General features: G+C 43.7%; 1 protein-coding gene and 1 long non-coding RNA gene across 10 annotated transcripts in view; one reads left to right on the top strand and one right to left on the bottom strand.

Moving 5' to 3' along the window:
- The window catches only part of rgmb (repulsive guidance molecule BMP co-receptor b), a 262,214-nt gene that overhangs the window by 185,522 nt on the left and 50,202 nt on the right, over window positions 1-26,490 (top strand). For 8 of the 9 annotated variants that reach the window (XM_085987971.1, XM_085987933.1, XM_085988005.1 and 5 more), the window contains one exon: window positions 6,418-6,484. The exons of the other annotated variant lie outside the window; for it this stretch is intronic. In XM_085987971.1, coding sequence (XP_085844097.1) covers window positions 6,464-6,484 — 21 coding nt within the window. In that variant the 5' untranslated portion in view covers window positions 6,418-6,463. The remainder of the gene's footprint in view (window positions 1-6,417; window positions 6,485-26,490) is intronic. 9 annotated transcript variants of the gene reach the window in all.
- Window positions 3,712-26,490, bottom strand: part of LOC147124500 (uncharacterized) — a 38,146-nt gene continuing 15,367 nt past the window's right edge. The window contains exons 3-4 of the long non-coding RNA XR_015078398.1: window positions 9,341-9,408; window positions 3,712-4,255 (exon numbers count right to left, since the gene is read on the bottom strand). This is a non-coding gene — a long non-coding RNA (uncharacterized LOC147124500). The remainder of the gene's footprint in view (window positions 4,256-9,340; window positions 9,409-26,490) is intronic.

Raw genomic sequence — 26,490 nt, 5'->3', positions numbered from 1 at the left:
GTGAAGACAGAACCAAAATATGTATTTAATTGGTCTGCCATTTCTTTGTTCCCCATTATAAATTCCCCTGATTCTGACTGCAAGGGACCTACGCTTGACTTCACCAATCTTTTTCTCTTCACATATCGATAAAAGCTTTTACAGTCAGTTTTTATGTTCCCTGCAAGCTTACTCTCCTATTTTCCCTGTCTTAATTAATCCCTTTGTCCTCCTTTGTTGAATCTTAAACGGCTCCCAATCCTCAGGTTTACTGCTTTTTCTGGCCAATTTATATGTACTCTCCTTGGATCTTATGCTATCTCTAATTTCCCTTGATAGCCACAGTTGAGTCACCTTTTTTGTTTTATTTTTATGCCAAACTGGGATGAACAAATTCTGTAGTTCATCCATGCGATCTTTGAATGTTTGCCATTGCCTATCCACCGTCAACCCTTTGAGTGACATTCCCCAGTCAATCCTACCCAACTCGCGCCTCAAGTTTCCTTTATTTAAATTTAGGACCCTAGTCTCTGAGTCGACTACTTCATTCTCCATCTTAATGAATAATTCAATCATATTATGATCGCTCCGACCCAAGGGGCCTCGTACAACAAGATTGCTAATTAATCATTACATAATACCCAGTCTAAGATGGCCTGATCTCTGGTTGGTTCCTCGACATATTGGTCCAGGAAACCATCCCTTAAACACTCCAGGAATTCCTCCTCCACAGTATTGTTACTAATTTGGTTAGCCCATTAAAGTCACCCATGATGACTGCTGTGCCCTTATTGCACGCTTCTCTAATTTCCCTTTTAATGCTGTCCCCAACCTCCGCATTACTGTTTGGAGGTCTATATACCACTCCCACTAACGTTTTCTGCCCCTTGGTATTTCTCAGTTCTACCCATACAGATTCCACATCATCAGTGCTAATATCTTTCCTTACAATTGTGTTAATCCCTTCTTTAACCAGCAATGCTACCCCACCTCCCTTTCCTTTTTGCCTATCTTTCCTGAATATTGAATACCCCTGGATGTTGAGTTCCCAGCCTTGGCCACCCTGGAGCCATGTTTCCGTAATCCCAATCAAATCATATTCGTTTACCTCTATTTGTGCAGCTAATTCATCCACCTTATTACGAATGCTCCTCGCATTAAGACACAAAGCCTTCAGGCTTGTTTTTTTAATGCTCTTACACCTATTAGAATTATTATTTACTGTGGCCATGTTTAATTTAAACCGTTGACTTCTCTGACTGCCACTTTTGTTTTTCTCCTTCCTATCTTTTGTTTTTATCCTTGTTTCCCTTTCCTCTGTCCCCTTGCTCAGGTTCCCAACCCCCTGCCATTTTAGTTTAAACCCTCCCCCAGAGCACTAGCAAACACTCCCCCTAGGACATCGGTCCCGGCCCTGCCCAGGTGCAAACCATCTGATTTGAACTGGTCCCACCTCCCCCAGAACCAGTTCCAATGTCCCAGGAATTTGAATCCCTCCCCCTTGCACCATTCCTCTAGCCACGTATTCATCTGAAATATCCTTCTATTTCTACCCTGACTAGCACGTGGCACTGGCAGCAATCCTGAGATTATTACCTTTGAGGTCCTATTTTTTAATTTACCTCCTAGCTCCCTATATTCCGCTTTTAGGATCTCATCCCGCTTTTTACCTATATCATTGGTACCTATATGTTCCACGACAACTGGCTGTTCACCCTCCCCTTCCAAGATGTTCTGCAGCCGCTCTGAGACATCCTTGACCCTTGCACCAGGGAGCAACACACCATCCTGGAGTCTCGTTTGTGGCCGCAGAAATGCCTATCTATTCCCCTTACAATAGAATCCCCTATTACTATAGCACTCCCCCTCTTTTTCCTCCCGTCCTGTGTAGCAGTGCCACCCCTGATGCCAGGAAGTTGGCTGCTGCTGCCTTCCTCTGGTAAGCCATCCCCCCAACAGTATTCAAAGTGGTGTATCTGTTTGAGAGGGGGATGTCCACAGGGGACCCCTGCACTACCTGCCTGTGCCTATTACTCTGTCTGTTGGTCACCCATTCCCTTTCTGCCTGTCCAACCTTTGCCTGCGGTGTGACCAACTGATCAAACATGCTATTCACGATCTCCTCAGCCTCGCGAATGGTCCAGTATGAATCCAATCGCAGCTCCAGTGCCGCAATGCGGTCTGCCAGTAGCTGCAGCTGGACACACTTCCTGCACACATAGTTGTCAGGGACACAGGAAGTGTCCCTGAGTTCCCACATAGCGCAGGAGGAGCATACAACGGGGCCAGGCTCTCCTGCTATGACTTACCCTTTAATTAATTGCAATTAAATTAAGTCAAATCAATCCCACCGATTACACTACCGTTAAATAGTATATTTAAGGGCCCTGGTTTATATATAGTCCCCGCTACACCACAGAGACTTTAGAAACTATAAACCACAGAGTTAAAGTTTATAAAGAGAGAAATACTCACCAACCAATCACTTACCTGCTTTCTGGTGACGCCACACTTCAATTACTTTTTACTTCTTTCCCTCTGAGATTGGAGATTGGTATGCCTACCTGGTCTCCTGGGGCCTTCAGCAATATATATTTGTGTACTGGAGCCAAAAATGGTTATGTTGTGCCAGTGTCAGATCATTAATATTGTTGACTATGAACATCCATTGAGGACATACTGATTTGTAAACAGAATCCTCCGGAACTTGAACGCATAGGAAGAGAGAATTCCCATTTTTTATGGTTAATGCTTTACCTGTGAATGAATTTTGATTGTCAAGTATGTATCAAATGTACTGCTCAGATGATCATATTTCACCCTCTTGCAAGGTGGTAACAGAGAGCCATCTATAGTATTACACTGTTTTGTTTCATGATATAATCATGAAAGTTGGAGGTTGGCTAATGAAAGCTGTCAGATTTGCTGATGATAAAGCCTTGGAAGCAAGTACCATGAATGGACTACAGTGCTTGGTAGATAGCGTGAATGTTGCAGTAATGGATTATGACATGAAGATAAATGTGGGTTAGACCAAAGCTATGAAGGTTTCTAGGAAAGCAGGTGAAAGAATGAGCATTTTAATAAACGAGGAACAGTTGATTCAGGTGAGACAATTTAAATATTTGGGAAGTATAATGACTGAAGATCACAGATGTGCCAGGGAGATGAGAGCTAGGAATACAATGGGAAAAGTTGCATTTAATAGAAGGAAAAGGATATTGACTATGAATAGAGAGCTGAAGAGAAGATTAGTGAAGAGTTTTATAGTGGGTATGATGCTACAGTATATGTTGTTGAAACATGGGTGCTGAGGAAAGAGGAGGTCAGGCTTCTAAGGAGCTTTAAGTTGTGGTTTTGGAGACTCACAGAGAAAGTAAAGTAGATAAGAAAAGTAATGAGATGGTGTTGGCAATGATACATGAAGAACGTAGTTTGATGACAAATGAATTGGATTAGGTGTGTGCTAAGAGGGGATGGGATGCTGAAAGAGGTGACAGGACAGATGGAAGGAAAAAGACAAGCGAGGAAAAGGTGGATGCATTTAACCACCTGAAGAAGGGAGATTGTATGGAAAATTGATGATAGAAGCATAAGACAGAGTTGTTCAAAAGGGAGAATTGAGCCAGTACCTGCCTTATGCAGACCGATGATGATGAAACTATTTCTATTCACTTCTATGTAATTATCACATTTTCAATCATAAAAATAGCCTGAGCATTGCAAACTAGCCTCCTGAGAGAAATACAGTAGTATTTTAATGAGAAGCAGGTTTTCTTTAGAAGAAGTACTATCATTTCTGCTAGGACTGTACAGTGGAACCTTCTAATTATCTTGCTCAATTTGCCATGGGCATCTAAAAACAACTAGAAAAGGCAAGAATCAGAACTAGAAATTAATGGTGAATTAAATGAAACTAATTGAGGCCAATTTACAGAACACTGCATTTGAAGGAAATATAATACAACTGAAAAGTGGAAGCATTGTTCCAGTACAGGAGTGCAGGTTTTAAGGTTTTAAGGCATTAACAAAGTCAGTTATTCTTGTACACATGGGCCTAGTTGCCGATATTAGCAGATGAGCATTTAATGTGTCCATATGACATCCTCTGTCTGATATTTTAATGGCCGGAAGCAAATAACAGGATGTGTGGTGTTTCCCTCGCCCATGCTGGTTACTGGTTGAGTTCTGATAGCACACCTCAGTTCTTTTTTTCATCAGCAACAGTGATTTCTCTTGTTAGCAATCCGGATAAGTTTCATCAGCACCATTTGGCCTGCATTAAAATTGTAGACAAAAGAATGTCATACAGACATGTTAAATGTTCAGCCAGCAGTTATACCTAGGATATGGTGTCAATGAAACAGGAACAATCACGCTGAATAGATTGGGTGTTAAAACGTTATATTAATATAGTTGTGGCAAGATGAGACGTTTTAACCTTGAGAAACAAAAGTCATTATAGCCAAAATATCCACGTGAATGGACGCAGAGGGAATTCAGTTTTACAGGCATGGCAAAGATAGGAGAGACATGTCTGGGTCTTAAACAGAGGACAGGGAGGAGACAATATGAGAAAGTCCAGTGTTAAAGTCTGAGGTCCTGCGATGAGATACAGTTGACTTCTAGACATGGTAGAGCACTGGCAAACCAATGTCCAGGTTTGGAGACAGTTGTGGAGATGTAGTGGATTCCAGGAGCTGATTGAAGCAAAGTATCAGTGGGCACAGTGCTGAAGATGGTCCAGTGGAATCAGAGGGCCAAGGAGGAATGGAGAATCAACTGTGAGCCAGCAAAGGTTGATCTAGGGGTTCAGAGGAGGTGCACAGTGACCTCAGATGTTAGCACTGTGCACCAGCAGATCCAGTACAGCAGAGGAGTGAAACCCAAGGACCAAGAGCACTGAAGCCCAGGGAGCCAGGGGAGAGTTAAAGGTAAAACCACAGGATCAATGCGCATGAGGGAGCTGGTCCAAGTTACAGCTGTTGGGAAGTGGGGAGCATGCAAGATCAGGAGCTTGAGGTGCTGGTCCAAGCCAGTCCAGGGAAGGGTGAAGGAGGAGTTCTCAAAGATGAGTGAAGTCAGCAGCCACAGAAGCAAGTGGAAAGCAGCACAGCATAGATCATTCAGCATCAAGGGAACAGAATCAGTGCAGGAATGGATCAGAGCTAGCTCAGCCTGGAGTGAAAAATTCCCAGCAGAAAATTAGAAAACTGAGCCCACACAAGCAGCTTCAGAGGGCGAGAACAAATAGAGGAAGGTCACATAACAAAACCCTTCGGTTCCAGTTTTTTTTTGATAACTATAAATCATGTATAACCACAATGTTGGCCATTTCTGTCCTTGAACATTCTTGTTCTTAGCCACAAGCCTTTTAAATACTCTCATATGATCCACACATCTGCTGATGTTCAGGAGTATATAGGTGAGAGTTTCTCAATTTTAGTTAGGCCTGTTTAACTTCATATATCTTGGGTTTCTCTATAATATGACAACCTGGGTTTAACTCTTGTTCTGTATAATTTGAGACCATGGTTTTGTACCATCTGAAGCATCTCACTTTAAGACTGTCATGCTGTTCTAATTTCTACTCATTGGGCTTCACAATCTAATGGTGGACGAACCTTATGTTGTTTGACATTCTGGTATGGCAGTTCTAAGATCCCATGTAGTTATACCTAAAGTTAAATCATAGTGTTGAAATTCTTACAATCTGGATAAAACTTTTTTGATATTTTTTAAAAGCTTTGGTTTTCTTTGTAGGGAAGATATTCACCAGTCGACACAGTTGTTAGTTTTATTTGATGACAAAGCTTAAGTAGGCCTATTATTAAGAAACTTTATGGGAAGAAGTATAATTTAAAAAATCATGCTATTCTCCTTTAATGGTTGTGAAGCACAGGAGCTCAGCTACTGCTTTGACTGGTAGGGCATTGGTCCCACTGCAGCAAGCCCATTTTTGTTGTGGGCCAATATATAAAGGTTTTTAAAAAATCTATTTGCAAGGCAGTTATGTAGAAAAATGTAGATACTTTTACAAAGCATTGTTGCTCTGACCGCTCAATGTGTCAATTTCTTTAGGGCTTCTATGCTGCAAGCTGGCTTCAATTTGAGTCATTGGGCTTGCCCTATCTTCATTTTCCATGCTGTGTTAATATAATGAATTTGTATGTGGACGTTGAGAAATACTATTACACCACCCATAGTCTGCTTCATTATTTGAATGGAGTTCAAACTCCGTCCATGATTCCTTTTCTGACCTGCAGCAACCTGTCTTTACATGTGTTTCTGGCTTTGATGCATCGGCTCAATCTCTTGTCTTACCCCCTTCAGAACAGCTTAAGTGCATTACCAGATGGGCTAGGGGGGATCAAGTTCTTGAGTGGGCCTGAATTTTAAAAGTACAATCACCCAGCAATTGTTTTTTTCCCTGTTTAGATGATGGCCTGTTCATTCACTTGTGAAGTTGAATTACCTTCAAAGAATGAGGAAGCCCATGCCAAAGGTAAGTAATCTAACATTTTGTTCAAGTTGCTAGCTTTTTCATGGGGTGGGGGGGGGGGCGGAGGAAATCGCTTTGTGAAGATCAATCGTTAATGTACAAAGGACAGGCTTTGTGACACTGAGATAAACCACACAACTAATGAGCTTGCTCCACTGAATTATTGCTTCGCAGTTTCTGAGACCAAGCCTTGCTGTAGTTGGATAGTTGTCTAATGAATTTGTAATTAATAGACACAGTTTGATGATTATGTCTCACTGTGGTTTTGCACCCTGTTTTTAACAAATTGGCTATTGTACAAGTGTCACTGGATAGCTAACAGTTAAATCCACCTCACTGTGTAATTTAGAATAGATTAGTTATTTATTTTTGTTAGGTCCAACTGCAAAGAAAATCATCCCTTCACAAGTTTCTTTTCTAACCCTGATGAATTCTGGAGAAGGGGGAATGATCATTGTCAGCAGCAAGTGGTACAGTTTGTTGGATGTCCAGAATATTGGGGCCGATTTGATCTTCGTTTTCAGGCGGGAGCAATGCATTATCGCAATAAAAATGGGAGCTTAGAACTTACTGTCCTGTCGCCGCTAGCGTGGTGAACGCTCAGTGGTGGTTCTGCTTGGTAGTACTGGGCAATACAGGTTGGAAAGGGATATTTCTGGTGCTATTTAAAGGGGCACTCACGTGCACGTAGTCAGGATATTGGTATCTATATAGAGAGTTGAAGGGATTTTTATGAGAATGTTTTATGGCTGAAATTGTGCTTTTTGGTTGGCGACTTGTCTGTGGAGATCAGATACAACAGCAGTCCCGGCCCATCCAAAGCAGTAATTGAGCAGTTCATAGGGGTAGGGGTCCTTAAGCAATGATTCTGCTACCTGAACCAATTCCCTACGGGGTTCCCTACGGTCCAGCCCTCAGAGTGTTGAGGATAGTGCTGCATCCTGTATAAGTTTGCTCTGCAAGGAGGAGAGCCCTTGTTACCAGCAGATGAAAAGGAGGAAGCTGATGAGCCGGAGGATGCAGCAACAGTGGAAGGTCTCCAGCTCAAGCCTGATGCCAGAGCTGTACGCCAGCAAATCATTAAACATTGATGTTCCTAAACTGCTCCTTCCCCCTGCTCCCACTGCACTCTCCATTTTCTGCTCAGAACATCATCTGAACCAGTCCATTTATCCTCCAGTAAGGAACTTCCATCCCACTGACCATCATTCACATGCATGCCACCTGGCTTTGCAGAGTTCCGCAGATATTACAGAAACACTCTGCAGGCAACATGATGAAATTAAGGGGTCTTACACTTTAATTGTGTTGATAAATGTTAAAAGAAATAATAACCACCCAGGTATTAGCTCATTGTACCTTTTTTATGTCTCTTACTACGAGGTGCTCCCCCAGTGTCTTCAGCATGGGCAATTCAAGGCTGCTGATGATCTGATGAGGGATCTTGAGCTGCTCATGGCCGGCAACTTACAAGTCCTTGGACCTTAGAGGACTGTAGACTGTAACATCTCACTTGCTGGCACCATGGTGAGCATTGTTTCAGGGGATGGTGGGGGAGCAGGTGTGCTGTGATCATGACAGAGGACAACATGTACCATCCCCATTGCACCATTGCTGCTACCATAAGGCTGCGACCCTGCACTCCCTCTGATCTGCAGGTGAGCAGACTGTAGGAAATTATGATCCGACTGAAACCATTATCAATGTGTTCCCTAACCTTTCGAAGGCGGAAGAAATGGTGGTGCCCAGAGCCCGATTGGCAACAGTTTGAGCTTTAATCAAAGATACTAGTGCTGGTGACGCAGACTCCTGGACAAAGGACCCAGCTGTAGCGTCCATAGAGGTGACTACACTTGGTAGACTGCAGAGTGCTGATGCTTTGTAGCCGAACATCACAAAGCTGGAAGCGGACTCTTTTGCACATTCAGACATGGTATAGCAGCTCTTAGGCAGACTGTCCAATGCCTAGAGTGCTTGGTGCACGTGAAAGATCTTTCGGTTGGACACCAGGTCACTAAAATCTGCCCTCCAACCAGCCATCTCCTAGTCTCTCCTTTCCATTATCGCCAGCTCCTGCTCATTGGTGCTGAGTGATTGACCCTGTGCAGCCCCCTCTAACTCACTATCTATCCCACCCGACGTGCCAGTTTCTGTGCTGATACTTGGGAAGGATGGAGTGAACAACAGTACAGGTAGACTATCCTTTATCCGAACTTCCGAAAACCTCTAAAAACCGAAAGTTTTTTTGTTCAGCATAAGTCGTGCGCACAACATGACCAGAGTGGCGCACGACTTACGCTGAGCAGGGCAGAGGGTCACAGAGTTCCCTCCTGGGTAGGAGATTGCAGGCCGAGCCGGGCAGTGTGAAGGAGGTACTGGGAGAGTGAACCCAACAATACAGCGGCCCATCCAATAGCTGCAGCGGCCCGTCTGATATTCTTTTCTCCCCCCGAACCGAACCACGGCCCGTCCGATATTCTTTTCTCCCAACCCGACCCGAACCACGGCCCGTCCGATATTCTTTTCTCCCTCCCCCGGACCCCCCTGACCCCGACCCCCCCCCCCCCCGCGACCCCCCCCCGACCTGAACCGCGGCCCGTCCGATATTCTTTTCTCCGCCCCCATCCGACCCCCGACCTGATTTGCGGGCCAGCTTAGTAGGAGTCAGTCGATATCCGGCTTTCCAGAGAAGCAGGAAGGGGAATGAGACACGGAACAGTCGCAAGAGGTAGCCTGAACTTTTACAATTTATATTAAATACAAATTTCCCAGTCTTATAATAATACCTTCTGAAATCTGAAAAATTCCGAAAACCGAAACTCAGCTGGTCCCAAGGCTTTCGGATAAGGGATAGTGTACCTGTATATCTTTGTGAGGGTGGTCTGCCTCCACGTCATGTGTGGCAGGACCCAAGCCATGGGATGGACCTGGAAAAAGGGGAGATGGACAAAGGTCAGCTAGTAATGGGATGGTGATGCAGTAGCAGATAATAGGCAGTGTAATACAACATCAGGTTGTCATGCTGTCTGTATTTTTGATTGCTTGAGGAAAAAGAAAGGGTAAGGTTTGAGATTTCTTAATTTCACAGTTTTAAAAAAAGAAATCACTACTCATTGTGATGTTTTCCACCTTTTTTAATAATCTTAAAAAGAAAAACTTGCATTTATATAGCACCTTTCACGACTTCAGGACTTCCCAAAGCACTTTACAACCAATGAAATGCTTTTGAAGTGTGGTCACTGTTGTAATGTAGGAAACGTGGCAGCCAATTTACAATCCGCAGTGATGATCATATAATCTGTTTTTAGTGAAGTTGGTTGAGGGATGGGTATTGACCGGGAGAACTTTCCTGCTCTTTTTCAAATTGTGCTGTGGGATTGTTGTGCAACAAGGTATGAGAACTCATCCGGAAGACGGCACCTCCAACAGTGCAGCACTCCCTCAGTGCTGCACTGACGTGTCAGCCTAGATTATGTGCTCAAGTAATCACCTAGCCAAATTTTGGAATTCATCCATGTAATTACAAGTATGTGTGGGAGACCAGAACTAGGGGCCATAAATATAAGATGATCATAATAAATCCAATAGGGAATTCAGGAGAAACTTTTTTACCCAGAGAGTGGTGAGAACTCACTACCATGGGGAATAGTTGAGGCAACTAGCATAGACTAGGGGAAACCAGATAAACACACAAGGGAAAAAGGAATAGAAGGATATGTTCATGGAGTTAGATGAAGTTGGGTGGGAGGCAGCTCATGTGGACCGGCATGGACCTGTTGGGCCGAATGTCCTGTTTCTGTGCTGTAAATACTATGTGAAATAGCCAGACACCTTGTTACACTTGGTCTCCAGCTTTGCCATCTCTGATGCTGCCCAATTATCTTGAAGGTTCCCTCCTCTATCAGGGAGACAAAGTGGGTGAAGGAAGCCTCTAAAAAAACAAATATGATAGCTGATCTGAAAAATATTTACTGAGACTGAATTGAGAGATATTCTCCAAAATCTGTTTTCCATTCTTGGCCAACTGCTGACTGGTATACTGACAAAGCTTTATATAGCAAGAGGGATAAGCCCTAATGCACATAACTAATGCTCCTGTGAAGCGCCTTGGGATATTTTACTACGTTAAAGGTGTTATATAAATGCAAGTTGTTATTGTTGCTATAGTGACAGCAGAAAAATCCAACTGACACTGCTGCAGAAAGCAGCCACACATGCGCAACTAAATACCAATACTAGTCACCAGAAACAGACCCCCCAGATTGTTCATAAATTGCTATTTAAGGCTCACACTCTATCATTCTGTGTTTCTATTCTATGTTATTGTACAGTGAAGCACGTATACTGCATACTGAAGAACAACTGCATGAAAAGAAACCTTAGTCTGACAAAATGAAGGCGTGCTAAAGATGCTGGACATTTATCTGCCAAAGTCTTTTGCTGTGTAGATGTTTGTTTTCCTAAGTGCTGCACTGTGAAGGAACTCACCAGGGCCATAAGAATCATGTGAATACACACTGCTGATTTGTAGGTTCCCATGGGGAAGGAGGTACTGGCCGTGCTGAATAGATAGTACTTAGCACCTTACCCTCCCCCTGCAGGATTCCTACTTGCAGTGCTGTGTCAGTATCCATATGGATAGCATTTCCTTTGTGTTTTCGTGCACTCTGTGGAGCCTTCTCTCCATGTCAACACAGTAGCAATTACACAGCAATGTGGACGCTGACCCCAATTGACATCTTGTAGTTCACGTTTTTGGGCAGTTAAATAGTTGTGAGATAAAAATAATGTATTCATTTAGCCTTCCCTTCACCGCTGAGTGACAGTGTTTAATACGAGGCCATTGCCCTGTACTTATTTCAGCGTTGATGGCAGTACTTGAAATTTTGATTGTAGTTTGGAGCTTTACTTAATTTTTCATCTTTCTTTACGTAGCACTATAGTTACACCAGTAATAAAATATAAAACTAACTTTTTTTACTTAAGAGGCAACATGAGGCATTGGTGCTGCAAGTGTCTGCACAATCCCTATTTCAGAAGAACCACAGAAGGTGGAGGAGCAACTGAGAACAGAGGCATGTCTTTGTGTGAAATCACAGAAATTCACACAAGAAAGGAGGGGAAATAGGCACACAAGTCACTTTGAGACCTGGACACACACTCTTGGGGCAAGAAAATAAAATATCTTAACAACTGGAGACTGTAAACTCTTTCCTAATGTTAAAAACCTGATGTATAAAGGATTATTTCAATAAAATGGAGTGCTCAGAGGGAGAGACCAGCTTTTAGGTTATAGTCTATGGATTGCAGGGCACTTTATTCCAGTGACCGTACCACCAATAACTGCCTGCATTTCTGTAACACTCCTTGCATAAAGAAAAGCATCTGGGAACCCTTTAGAGGTGGAAGGAAGATTGACACCGAGCAGGATAAAAAAGGACGGAAATTAGGCAGGGGGCTGAAAGAGACTTGAAGTTATTTTTCAGTTTACCAAAACTGAAGCGAAGGGATGACCTCAATTCAATTCAATTCAATTTTATTTGCCATATGTAACTAGTACAATGGAATGCTTACTCCCCGTAGGGACACGTCAGCTATTCTTACAGCGCCGTGTTCAGAAAGACCTGATAGACATTGTCAAGATTATGATGAGATGAATTGGGATATATTGTTTTCACTGGTCAGCAAGATGATAATGGGAGGACACATGCTGTATAATCACAAAAAGGATTATAGGGGCATTTATATGGGAACGGTAACATAGTGGTAATGTCACTGGGCTAGTAATCCAGAAGCCTGGACTAATGATTCAGAGACGTGAGTTCAAATCCCACCACGACAGCTGGGGAATTTAAATTCAGTTAATTAAATCAATCTGCAATAAAAAGCTAGTATCAGTAATGGTAACCATGAAAGTATCGGATTGTCGTAAAAACCCATCTGGTTCACTAATGTCCGTTAGGGAAGGAAATCTGTCATGCTTACCTGGTCTGACCTATATGTGACTCCAGACCCACAGCAATGTGGTTGACTCTTAGCTGCCCTCTGAAATGGCCTAGCAAGTCACTCAGTTGTAACTAACCACGACGAAACATAATGGCCCAGTAATTCGGGTCCCAACGCGTGAGTACGGACGGGGTACTCACGTGTGGGCCCGATGGAAGTGTCGATTTTCAGCATGCACAGTGCATGCGCGGAAAACCAGCATTTCCTTTCCTCTGAACCAAGGGGTTCAGAGGTTGAACGCGTGCGCGCAGGAGTCTGCGCGTGCGCGCTGAAATTCCTTTTATTTTTTAAAAGGTTTGCCCGTGCGTGAAGGCCTCAACTTTTTACGAATGAAAAAAGCAGACGTAAGGACTTCGTTTTAAAAGGTAAGTGGTCTAATAATTAAAGTTAGAATTTTTTTTCCACAGGTTTATTATTTTTAAAGACTTTACAGTAAGGTAAGTGTATTTTTAGACCCGATTTGTTAAAAAATTATTTTTTTCAAAAATTTGAATAATTGTTTAAATTTGTTTTTTACAGTTATTAATAGTTCATTTAATTAGTGGGATTTTTTAAACTTTTATTTGAAGTTTAAGTACTGTTTTGGGCACCCGGAGTTTTCATGAGTTTGACAGTTCTTACTATCAAACTCATGAATGAACTTTTGCAACCTCCGATTGGTTGCCCAGTGCTCACATGATCCCAGCCGGCTCATCGAACTAACTACGCCGCTGGATCACGCAAGCACAGCGCGCCGGGAGCTGAACCGGGCCACTGACAGGAAATCCACGCAGGGCCAGGCTTCAACTGTCGGTGCGCTATGTAAGTGTAGGTCGGGGGCTTGCACCCGCGGGAAGCCCCCGACACCAATTTCTGGGCCATTAAGAATGAAACCGGACGGACCACCCGACATCGACCTCGGCACTGGCTATGGTACACCCAGCCCAGCCAACCCTGCAAAGTCCTTGTGCCAAAATTGGGAGAGCTGTCGCACAGACTAGTCAAGCAACAGCCTGATATAGTCATACTCAAAGAATCATATCTTTCAGCCAATGTCCCAAACTCCTCCATCACCATCCCTGGGTATGTCCTGTCCCACCAGCAGGACAGACCCACCAGGGGTGGCGGCACAGTGGTATACAGTCAGGAAGGAGTGGCCCTGGGAGTCCGTAACATTGACTCCGGACCCCATGAAGTCTCATGGCTTCAGGTCAAGCATGGGCAAGGAAACCTCCTGCTGATTACCACCTACTGCCCTCCCTCAGCTGATGAATCAGTACTCCTCCATGTTGAACACCACTTGGAAGACGCACTGAGAGTAGTAAGTGCACAGAATGTACTCTGGGTGGGGGACTTCAATGTCCATCACCAAGAGTGGCTCGGTAGCACCACTACTGGCCGACATAACTTGAAGGACATAACTGCCAGTCTGGGCCTGCGGCAGGTGGTGAGAGAACCAAAACAAGGGAAAAACCTACTTGACCTCGTCCTCACAAATCTACCTGTCGCAGAAGCATCTGTCCATGACAGTATTGGTAGGAGTGACCACCGCACAGTCATTGGGGAGACGAAGTCCCGTCCTCACACTGAGGACACCCTGCATCGTGTTGTGTGGCACTACCACCGTGCTAAATGGGATAGATTCAGAACAGATCTAGCAGCTCAAAACTGGTCATCCATGAGGCGCTGTGGGCCATCAGCAGCAGCAGAATTGTATTCCACCACAGTCTGTAACCTCATGGCCCAGCATACCCGTCAATCTACCATTACCACCAAGACAGGGGACCAGCTCTGGTTCAATAAGTAGTGTAGAAGAGCATGCCGGGAGCAGCACCAGGTGTACCTAAAAATGAGTTGCCAACCTGGGGAAGCTGCAACACAGGACTACATGCATGCTAAAAAGCATAAGCAGCATGCTATAGACAGAGCTAAGCAATCCCACAATCAACGGATCAGATCAAAGCTCTGCAGTCCTGCCACATCCAGTCGTGAATGGTGGTGGACCATTAAACAACTAACGGGAGGAGGAGGCTCCATGAATATTCCCATCCTCGGTGATGGTGGAGCCCAGCACGTGAGCGCAAAAGACAAGGCTGAAGCGTTTGCAACCATCTTCAGCCAGAAGTGCCGAATGGATGATCCATATTGGCCTACTCCCGAGGTGCCCATCATCACAGAAGCCAGTCTTCAGCCAATTCGATGAACTCCACGTGATATCAAGAAACAGCTGAGTGCACTGGATACAGCAAAGGCTATGGGTCCCGACAACATCCCGGCTGTCGTGCTGAAGACTTGTGCTCCAGATCTAGCCGCGCCTCTAGCCAAGTTGCTCCAGTACAGCTACAACACTGGCATCTACCCAACAATGTGGAAAACTGCCCAGGTGTGTCCTGTCCACAAAAAGCAGGACAAACCCAACCCGGCCAATTACCACCCCATCAGTCTACTCTCAATCATCAGCAAAGTGATGGAAAGTGTCAACGACAGTGCTATCAAGTGGCACATACTCACCAATAACCTGCTCACTGATGCTCAGTTTGTGTTCCGCCAAGACCACTCGGCTCCCGACCTCATTACAGCCTTGGTCTGAATATGAACAAAGGAGCTGAATTCCAGAGGTGAGGTGAGAGTGACTGCCCTTGACATCAAGGCAGCATTTGACCGAGTGTGGCATCAAGGAGCCCTAGTAAAACTGAAGTCAATGGGAATCGGGGAAAATGCTCCACTGGCTGGAGTCACACCTAGCACAAAGGAAGATGGTTGTTGTGATTGAAGGTCAATCATCACAGCCCCAGGACTTCACTGCAGGAGTTCCTCAGGGCAGTGTCCTAGGCCCAACTTTCTTCAGCTGCTTCATCAATGACCTTCCCTCCAACATAAGGTCAGAAATGGGGATGTTCGCTGATGACTGCACAGTGTTCAGTGCCATTCACAACTCCTCAGATAATGAAGCAGTCCATGCCGGCATGCAACACGACCTGGACGACGTTCAGGCTTGAGCTGATAAGTGGCAGGTAACATTCGTGCCACAGAAGTGCCAGGCAATGACTATCTCCAACAAGCGAGAGTCTAACCATCTCCCCTTGACATTTAACGGCATTACCATCGCCGAAACCCCCACCACCAACATCCTGGGGGGTCACCATTCACCAGAACCTTAATTGGACCAGCCACATAAATACTGTGGCAACAAGAGCACGTCAGATTCTAGGTATTCTGCGGCGAGTGTCTCACCTCCTGACTCCCCAAAGCCTTTCCACCATCTACAAGGCACAAGTAAGGAGTGTGATGGAATACTTTCCACTTGCCTGGATGAGTGCAGCGCCAACAACACTCAAGAAGCTCGACACCATCCAGGACAAAGCAACCCGTTTGATTGGCACCCCATCCACCACCTTAAACATTCACTCGCTCCACCACCGGCGTACCGTGGCTGCAAGTGTGTACCAGCTACAAGATGCACTGCAGCAACATGCCAAGGCTTCTTCGGCAGCAACTCCCAAACCTACGACCTCTTCCACCTAGAAGGACAAGGGCAGCAGGCGCATGGGAACACCACCACCTCCAAGTTCCCCTCCAAGTCACACACCATCCTGACTTAGAAGTATATCACTGTTCCTTTATCGTCGCTGGGTCAAAATCCTGGAACTCCCTCCCTAACAGCACTGTGGGAGTACCTTCACCACATTGACTGCAGCGGTTCAAGAAGGTGGCTCACCACCACCTTCTCGAGGACAACTAGGGATGGGCAATAAATGCTGGCCTTGCCAGCGATGCCCAGATCCCATAAGCGAATACATTTTTTTTAAATTTAGGAAAAAAATGTGTAATTTTTTTTTTAGGTTTGAGAGGGAGAGTCTGAAACCAAAATTTTAAATATAAGTAAGGCAAACTTTGAAGGGATGAGAAGTAAATTGACTACAGTAAACTGGGCTGAACTGTTAACGTGTAAACCTACATATAAACTGTGGGAAGTATTCAAAGATTATATTTGGTGCGATACAAAACCAATACATTCCCTTAAAAGGCAATGGCTCCACTTGCGCAGTTAAAGAACCATGGTCAACAAATGAGTTAAGAGACAGTATCAAGCTAAAAGAAAAGTCTTACACAAATAGAAGAAAAAGTGAAAATCCTGTGGTCTGGGAGAGCTATAAAAAGCACCAAAGAGATACAAATAAAGTACTAAGAGGTACAGAAAAGAATATGAAAAAACTTGCAAGGGATATTGGCCCAGAAATTCGGGTCTTCACGGGTGAGTACGCATGGGGTACTCACCCGTGAGCCCAATGGAAGTGCCGGTTTCATGCATGCACTGCGCATGCGCGGGAAACCGGCACTTCCGTTCCCCTGAAAGAAGGGGTTCAGAGGTCGAACGCGTGCGCAGGAGAGGCTGCGCGTGCGCATCGAACTTACGTTTTCTTTGCAGATTTTCCCAGGAGGGTAAGCCTCCAGAAGTTAGACATGTAAAAAGCAGTCGCAAGGCCTGCTTTTTATAAGGTAAGTGGTGAATTAATTAAAATTAAAACATTTTTTCCACAGGTTTATTATTTTTAAATACTTTAAAGAAAGGTAAGTTTATTTTTAGCCCCGTTAGAAAATAAAATTATTATTTTTTTTAATTTAAATTATTGTTTAAAATAGTTATTTCATGTAATTTATAGTTTATTTAAAAAATGTGATTTAAAAAAAAAAAATTATTTGAAGATTTAGTGATGTTTTGGGGCTTATAGTATTTATAAGTTTGACAGGTCTTCCTGTCAAACTTATGAATGAAGCATTCCCTGCTACCATTGGCTCTCCATGGCCCACGTGATCCCAGGGGATGCATCGAACTAACTGCGCCCCTGGGATACGCAAGCACTGCGCGCCGGCAGTTGGAGGAGACCCAGGATTGGAATCCCACGCGGGCCCACAGCTCAACGGCCGGCGCGCAAGGTAAGTGCAGGTCGGGGGCTTGCACCCGCGGGAAGTCCCCGACCCGAATTTCTGGGCCATTAAAGCTAACAGCAAACATTTTAATAAATTTATAAATATAAGAGAAATGGTTCAGAATGTGGGCCCATTAAAGACCAATGCAGGTGAGACTATAATGGATAATAAGAAAATGGCAGACTTGTTAAATGAGTAATTTATATCCGTTTACATAGTGGAGAAAGAGCACAAAATACCAGTGGTACCAGGGAACCTAAAAATAAGTAATGAAGAAGAACTTTGTGGATTTAATATAAGTAAAATAAATGGTAATGGAGAGAAGAATGGGACTTAAGATAGGCACATCTCCAGGACCTGATGGTTTCCACCCCAGGATATTAAAAGAAATAGGTGAAGAAATTGTACATGCACTAGTCATAATTTTCCAAAGCTCTCTAGATTCAGGAATTTTGCCTTTGGATTGGGAAATTGCAAATGTCACTCTATTGTTTAAGAAGGGAGGGAGAGAGAAATCGGGTAACTACAGAGCTGTCAGTTTAACATTAACTGTGAGGAAGTTACTGGAATCTATCACAGAAATCACAGAAACCCCACAGTGCAGATAGAGGCCATTTCGGCCCATCGAGCCTGCACCGACACATATCCCACCCGATCCCCGTAACCCCTACATCAACACCAACACATATCCCACCCTATCCTCGTAACCCCACGTATTTAATCCCCCTAACACTAAGGGTCAATTTATCATAGCCAATCAACCTAACCCGCACATTTTTGGACTGTGGGAGGAAACCGGAGCACCCGGAGGAAACCCACGCAAACACGGGGAGAATGTGCAAACTCCACACAGACAGTCACCCGAGGCCGGATTCGAACCCGGGTCCCTGGCGCTGTGAGGCAACAGTGCTAACCACTATGCCACCGTGCTGCCCTGAGAGACAGAGTCAATGAGCACTTGGACAGGTATCAGTTGATCAAAGAGAGTCAGCATGGATTTGTGACTAATCTAGTTGATTTTTTTTTAGGGAGGTCACTAGCATGGTTGATAGGGGAGTGTCTATGGATGTTATCTATTTGGACCTCCAGAAAGGATTTGATCAGGATCCACACAAGATATGATTAGCAAAAATGAAAGCGCACAAAATTGGAGGTAATCTTGTGACCAATGTTCCCTCTAATTTTTTTGGGGTGCACGGCACCTTTAACAGGCTGCATGGCCCATTCAAATTTCCCCGCATACGCGATTTTTCCATTTAAAAGCTCGTGAACGGCCTGCGTGGGACCTCCAGACAGCTGCACGGCCGTGGAGCTCAACAGGAACATTGGTTGTGACATGGGTTAGTAATTGGTTGGGAGGCAGGAAACAGAATGTAGGGATAAGGGCCCCGATATTAATGGGGATTGGGATGGGGGAGGTCTGGGCATGATTGGCTGAAGGCCGAGGCTGGGGAGGCCAAAGGCTACCTTGTGCTCCTTCTGTCCCATAAGGAGCTTAAAAACAGGCAGAGATTTAAAACTTACGAGGTCCTTTTCTGTCCAGTCAGTTCCTCCTGCCTTGTTGCTGTTGCCGGGCAACAGATAGCATGGGGACTCCCCCTGTGGTGAGGTTAAAAAACGTTGCAATGCCGATGACATCATCGAGCCATGACTTCTGAATCTTATGTAGGCCCCCGCTTGCTCTTAGCAGGAGCCTCATCCAGGGCCTGAATCACCTTGGTAAATATTACGACATTGGGAATGCGGTGGGTTGAGATTGGGTTGCTCGATCCCAATATTTTAAATCTCGGTGGGGCGGGGGGGGGGGGTGCGGTGCAGTGTTAGAATCTAGGTGAAAGGGTTCATTCTTTGATTGGCGGCATGTGACAAGTGGTGTTCCCCAGGAATCTGTGCTGGGGCATCAGCTATTCACCATATATATCAATGGCTTGGATGATGGAATAGAGAATTGTATATTCAAGTTTACAGATGACACAAAGTTAGAAGGCACAGTAAGTTGGGTGGATGGGAGTAGGAAGTTACAAAGGGACACAGATAAACTAAGTGACTGGGCAAGACTGTGGCAGATAGAGTTCAATGTGGGGAAATGTGAGGTCATCCACTTTGGATCCGAGAAAGACAAATCAGAATATTTTCTTAATGATGAGAGATTATGAACTGTGGAGGAGCAAAGGGATTTAGGTGTCAATGTACACAAAACACTAAAAGCTAGTGCACCGGTACAAAAATTAATCAAAAAGGCTATTGGATTGTTGTCCTTTATCTCAAGGATACTGGAATTCAAAATTAAGGAAATGGTGTTTCAGTTGTACAGAGCCTGGGTCAGACCCCATCTGGAGTACTGTGATCAGTTTTGAGCATCGAACCTCAGAAAAGATATATTAGTCTTAGAAGGGGTACAGCACAGATTCACCAGAATTATACCAGGAGTTAAATCATGAGAACAGGTTGCATAACCTTGGCTTGTATTTCCTTGAGTTTAGAAGGTTGACCTAAATGAGGTGTTTAAATGATCAAGGGAGTCGGTAGGATAGATACAGTAAAACTATTTCCTCTGGTGGGGGAATCTAGAACAAGGGGGCGTAATCTTAAAGTTAGAGCTTGGCCATTTAGGAGTGAAATCGGGAATCACCTTTTCACAAAAAAAGGTTCTGTCTAACCGCAGTGCCTGAAGTGGCAATGCTCTGAGTCACTGTGAATATTGTGATTCTCTATCAATCTTCTTGTAGATCCGTTAAAAGTAACTTTGTAAGTTGGAGACCTGTTCCACTATGTATGTTTGTGCATACTGACATCATAATGCCATTTTTCAGCCTTTTCACTATCAATCAGAATGGCCTCCTCTGGATAAAAATGATCCCCAGAGGTTCTAAGCAATGTCAACTGCACTCAAAGTCTTAATTATAATAGGCCAAATCTAGGTTTTAAGATTTGCTGTACAACAGCTAATATCTCATTCCCTTCAAATCCAATTTACAGTAGTAGCTTTCCTGGACTTCAACACCGTAATAGGAATTTAGTGTCTGGATCATTCTGACGGATGAGCAAGACTGTAGGTTGGCTGCAAGCTTATGACATGTAATGAAAACACAGATGCATGGAACTAGTTCTGTGCACTTAGCTGGCCAATACAGGAGGGACCTAATCTGACATAAGATTGCAAGATCCACTAAACCCTGGGTGTCCGGAGGTTAGGGCTGTTTATTTTTGTGAGTGCCATCAATGATGGGAGAGCCACGTCGAAGTCCCATTGTCCATTTTTTGCCAGTGTCATTTATATTTGGAGTAATTGGTGCAGAATTTGTGTAAGTTAAACAATCAGACAAAATAGAACCATAAAAGTTTATAGCACAGAAAGAACCCATTTGGCCCATCGGGTCTGTGCCGGCTCTTTGCTATAGCAATCCAGAACTAATTCCACTGTCCTTTACCTTCATCTGTTCCATGAGGAAGAGGAGAGGACTCTGAAGGTAACCATGCAGAGATGGGAAAAGAAGCCATTGCTGGAGATGGTCTGGCTATGATTGGATAGATAAGAGTGGAACCAAGTGAGGGCAGTCCCATTGGGAGGGATAATGCATCATGGTCACCGTTCTAGAGGATATGACTTTTGTTAGTGCCATTTCAATGCTGTGGCAGGGGCAGAAATCTGATTGGGGAGATTCAAACAAAGAGTTGTGGGAAGGATGGGCATGGATTTGGGAAGTGACAACTGTTCAAGAGAGTAAAGGGAGGTTGGAAATATGGTGATAGTTTGTAAGGATAGAGGAGTTGCGGTTGGGTTTTTTGAGGAGGGGGTTGATGATGGTGTACTATTCTATGACTGTATGGTGGTTTTGAAAGTACCGTAGAAGAGGGAACCATTTAAAATATCAACCAACCCAAAAGCAAAATATTGTGGATGCTGGAAATCTGAAATAAAAACAGAAAATGCTGGAAACACTGAACAAGTCAGGCACCTTCTGTGGAGAGAGAAACATAGAAGATAGGAGCAGGAGTAGGCCATTCGGCCCCTCGAGCCTGCTCCGCCATTCAATGCGATCATGGCTGATCATCCAATTTCAGTACCCGGTCCCTGCTTTCTCCCCATACCCCTTGATCCCTTTAGCCTTAAGAAATATATCCAACTCCTTCTTGAATATATTTAATGAATTGGCCTCTACTGCCTTCTGTGGTAGAGAATTCCATAGGTTCACCACTCTCTGGGTGAAGAAATTCCTCCTCATTTCTGTCCTAAATGGCGTACCCCTTATCCTTAGACTGTGACCCCTGGTTCTGGACTCCCCGACCATCGGGAACATCCTTCCTGCATCGAGTCTGTCCAGTCCTGTCAGAATTTTATAAGTTTCAATGAGATCCCCTCTCATTCTTCTAAACTCCAGCGAGTACAAGCCCAGTTGTCCCAATCTCTCCTCATACGTCATTCCTGCCATCCCAGGTATCAGCCTGGTGAATCTTCGCTGAACTCCTTCCACGGTAAGAACATCCTTCCTCAGATAAGGCGACCAAAACTGCACACAATACTCAAGATGTGGTCTCACCAAGGCCCTGTACAACTGCAGCAAGACATCCTTGTTCCTGTACTCAAACCCTCTTGCTACCAAGGCCAACATACCATTTGCCTTCTTAACCACCTGCTGCACCTGCATGCTTACCTTCAGCGACTGGTGCACAAGGACACCCAGGTCTCGTTGCACTTCCCCTTCTCCCAATCTATTGCCATTCAGGTAATAATCTGCCTTCCTGTTTTTGCCACCAAAGTGGATAACCTCACATTTATCCACGTTATATTGCATCTGCCATGCTTTTGCCCAATCACCCAACCTGTCCAAATCATCCTGGAGTTTCTCGGCATCCTCCTCATAGCACACACGCCCACCCAGCTTTGTGTCGTCTGCAAAGTTGGAGATATTACATCTAGTTCCCTTGTCTAGATCATTAATATATATTGTGAATAGCTCGGGTCCAAGGACCGATCCCTGCGGTACCCCACTAGTCACTGCCTGCCACTCGGAAAAAGACCCGTTTATTCCAATTCTTTGCTTTCTATCTGCCAACCAGTTCTCTATCCAAGTCAATACCTTGCCCCCAATCCCATGTGCCTTAACTTTACACGCTAATCTCTTATGCGGGACCTTATCAAAAGCCTTCTGAAAGTCCAAATACACCACATCCACTGGTTCTCCCCTATCTATTTTACCAGTTACATCCTCAAAAAATTCCAGTAGATTAGTCCAGCACGATTTACCTTTTGTAAATCCATGTTGACTTTGCCCGATCCTGTCACTGTTTTCCAAGTGCTCTGCTATTACATCTTTTATAATGGACTCTAGCATTTTCCCCACTACCGATGTCAGGCTTCCCCGTTTTCTCTCTACCACCTTTTTTGAATAGTGGGGTAACATTAGCTACCCTCCAATCCATGGGTACTGTTCCAGATTCCATCGAATGTTGGAAGATGATCAGCAATGCATCTACTATTTCTAGGGCCACTTCCTTAAGTACCCTAGGATGTAGATTATCAGGCCCTGGGGATTTATCAGCCTTCAATCCCATCAATTTCCCTAACACCATTTCCCTACAAATACTGATTTCTTTCAGTTCCTCCCTTTCATCAGACCCTATGTTCCCCGACATCTCTGGGAGGTTATCTGTGTCCTCCTTTGTGAAGACAGAACCAAAATATGTATTTAATTGGTCAGCCATTTCTTTGTTCCCCATTATAAATTCCCCTGATTCTGACCGCAAGGGACCTACGCTTGACTTCACCAATCTTTTTCTCTTCACATATCTATAAAAGCTTTTACAGTCAGTTTTTATGTTCCCTGCAAGCTTACTCTCATATTCAATTTTCCCCTTCTTAATTAATCTCTTTGTCCTCCTTTGTTGAATCCTAAACTGCTCCCAATCCTCAGGTTTACTGCTTTTTCTGGCCAATTTATATGTCCTCTCCTTGGATCTTATGCTGTCCCTAATTTCCCTTGTTAGCCGCGGTTGAGTCACCTTTTTTGTTTTATTTTTATGCCAAACTGGGATGAACAAATTCTGTAGTTCATCCATGCGGTCTTTGAATGTTTGCCATTGCCTATCCACCGTCAACCCTTTGAGTGACATTCCCCAATCAATCCTACGTAACTCGCGCCTCAGACCATCGTAGTTTCCTTTATTTAAATTCAGGACCCTAGTCTCTGAGTCAACTACTTCATTCTCCATCTTAATGAAGAATTTGATCATATTATGATCGCTCCGACCCAAGGGGCCTCATACAACAAGATTGCTAATTAATCCTTTCTCGTTACATAATACCCAGTCTAAGATGGCCTGATCTCTGGTTGGTTTCTCGACATAGTGGTCCAGGAAACCATCCCGTAAACACTCCAGGAATTCCTCCTCCACAGTATTGTTTGGAGGTCTATATACCATTCCCACTGACGTTTTCTGCCCCTTGGTATTTCTCAGTTCTATCCATACAGATTCCACATCATCAGAGCTAATATCCTTCCTTACAATTGTGTTAATCACCTCTTTAACCAGCAATGCTACCCCACCTCCCTTTCCTTTTTGCCTATCTTTCCTGAATATTGAATACCCCTGGATGTTGAGTTCCCAGCCTTGGCCACCCTGGAGCCATGTTTCCGTAATCCCAATCAAATCATATTTGTTTACCTCTATTTGCGCAGCTAATTCATCCACCTTATTACGAATGCTCCTCGCATTAAGACACAAGGCCTTCAGGCGTGTTTTTTTAACGCTCTTAGACCTATTAGAATTATTATTTACTGTGGCCATGTTTGATTTAAACCGTTGATTTCTCTGACTGCCACTTTTGTTTTTCTCCTTCCTATCTTTTGCAGAGTTAACATTTTAGGTACTTTACGTTTCTGTTCTGATTTTGTAGGGAAATACGGAGAAGGGCAGCGATTTATGATCCATTGGCTGAGCACTGGCAAGTGTGGTAAGCAGGACAGGAAGGTGGTTGGTGATGTTATCCCGAGTGGGTGCACTGGGCACGAGGGTCGGTGAAAGAGAAGAATGGGGCATTTGGGTTTGCTGCTTGTACGTATTTTCCTTAAAAGATGTTAATAGGCAGATCTTTTGTCTCACACCTATGTTAACCTGAGAAATACTATTTATGTTGCACTCATTACTGCTGAGCAGAGGAGGAAAACAAATATCAATTGGCTAACAGAAATCCAGCACTAATGGGGAAGCGATTTCAGTGTAAAAAAAAAGTTGAGTTCTAGACACCGAAAATAGACCAGTTTGTTAGCATTTCTTTTAATTTCTGTTTATAACTAGGGGATCTCTTGCAACATTAGTTGGAGTCCCAGTGTTATGTGTGTGTGTAAGGTGGGTATTTTGGACCTTTTAAGCGGCTTCAGTGTACATGGAACTAGTACCTCACGGAAGGATGATTAAGGGACTGATTTGGATATATGATCCTGATGTAATGGTAGTTTAGGCGTCTGTTGAATATAAAGTGCTTGTGGAAAAGAAAAAAATAATTTAATTGAGGAGTAGTCACTTTCCTGAAATAAGAAGTCATAGTGCAAATGCTTCCAAGCTTGTTCCAAATGAGGTATACTGCTGTGAAGAAGATAAGGCAGTGAAGAAGATAAGGCAGTGAATTTATTAGAGGTAGTTGTGCATCATTACCAACTATGTGAAAGAGCTTAGTTAACATGCATAGCTGAAGCTCAAACATCCACCCTGGCTTAACAACTGTTTCTACTAATGATAATTCAGCCTCCACACAGTCAGGTTCAGCAATGCCTCACAGCCAGATCCCCCACTGACATCATGAGCACCCATTGTATGAACAAATTCAGTTCTTTGTAACTGATTGCCAGAGAAAATTCTGTTTCTCTATTTAAAGGAAGGATAGAATCCCAAGCTTGCTGATCCAGAAAGTGACTGCATTGTATCTAATGGGCTGACAAAGTAGTGAACCAGTGCCCGATCTCAGGTTGAACTCCAATCTAAACCTTTCCTCTCTACATCAGAATAGCAAACTACTGTGAATGCACTGTGCTGGCTTGTTTAGAGAATATTGTGAAGTATTATGATGATTAATCCATGGTTCTATGTGTTTCTTAAATTTTGACTTGCTAATATACAGCATTAGAAAGTCACAGAAGTTTTGAAAATGTGATTTAAAAATGTATGCCTTTTGAGGACAGGAAACAGCACCCAAATGGATGAAAGTTGGAAACTAAGTTCCCACCATAGCTATATGAATTTTTGTCGAAGAAAGGAAGGTCCAGTTTAAGCAGAATGATCTCCAAAAGAGCTGTGTTGTCCTTCAAGTACTGAAGCAGCACTGAGCAGCACATTTCACACTACATGCCTCTAGGTAAAGCAGGAATTTTTAAAAATAGATTTGAAAGTAGCACCTGGTTTTCCTTTTTTCCAATATATTTACATATTTAGCAGTAATTTTATTCAGTAATTCCATTGGAAGGATGATTTTTTGCATGTGTGATAGAGCTTCATAGAGCTTGTTGCTAGCGGTTTTGAACTCCTGATTATTATTTTATACAATGTAACTTTTATGTAGCAGTATCTCATGCTGCAGCACATGCCTGTTGCAGGGAATTTCAATGATTTCACACAAAGAAAATACAGTGCATCTCCCTAGCAGTCTAATTATTTTGTTAAAAGAGAGAAGGCATCATCCCTTTTACTTAATATAAACTAATTAAATAACATGGAACAGCTTAAGACGAATGCTAGAAGTAATTAGTTCCAAGGAACTTCAATTGAGCAAATACAGTACACTGAATAAGTGTGTTGTGTGTAGAAAATTAATTGATTCTGTATTTGGAAAAGGGATAATTTCACAGCGATGTGTTTGTTCTGCAGCCATAAATTGTTGCGCACATACAACGAATTGGGCTGTGTTTTAGTTAATGGGAATTAGAATCATAGAATGCTACTGCACAGCAACAGGCCCACCAAATCTGCACTTGTGTTTTGTTCCACATGATCTACGCAGTCTAATCCCACACTCCTACTCACTTCCCATACACTTTAATATTCCTCTTTTTCAAACAGCTATCTAATTCCCTCTTAAATGAATTTATTCATTTGAG

The sequence above is a fragment of the Somniosus microcephalus genome, chromosome 1 (assembly GCF_052327205.1).
Source record: "Somniosus microcephalus isolate GS21.2 chromosome 1, FLI_Smic_1.0, whole genome shotgun sequence".
Taxonomy (NCBI): Eukaryota; Metazoa; Chordata; class Chondrichthyes; order Squaliformes; family Somniosidae; genus Somniosus; species Somniosus microcephalus.
The sequence above is the reverse complement of the archived record's forward strand: the minus strand, read 5'-3'. Positions and strand labels throughout refer to the sequence as shown.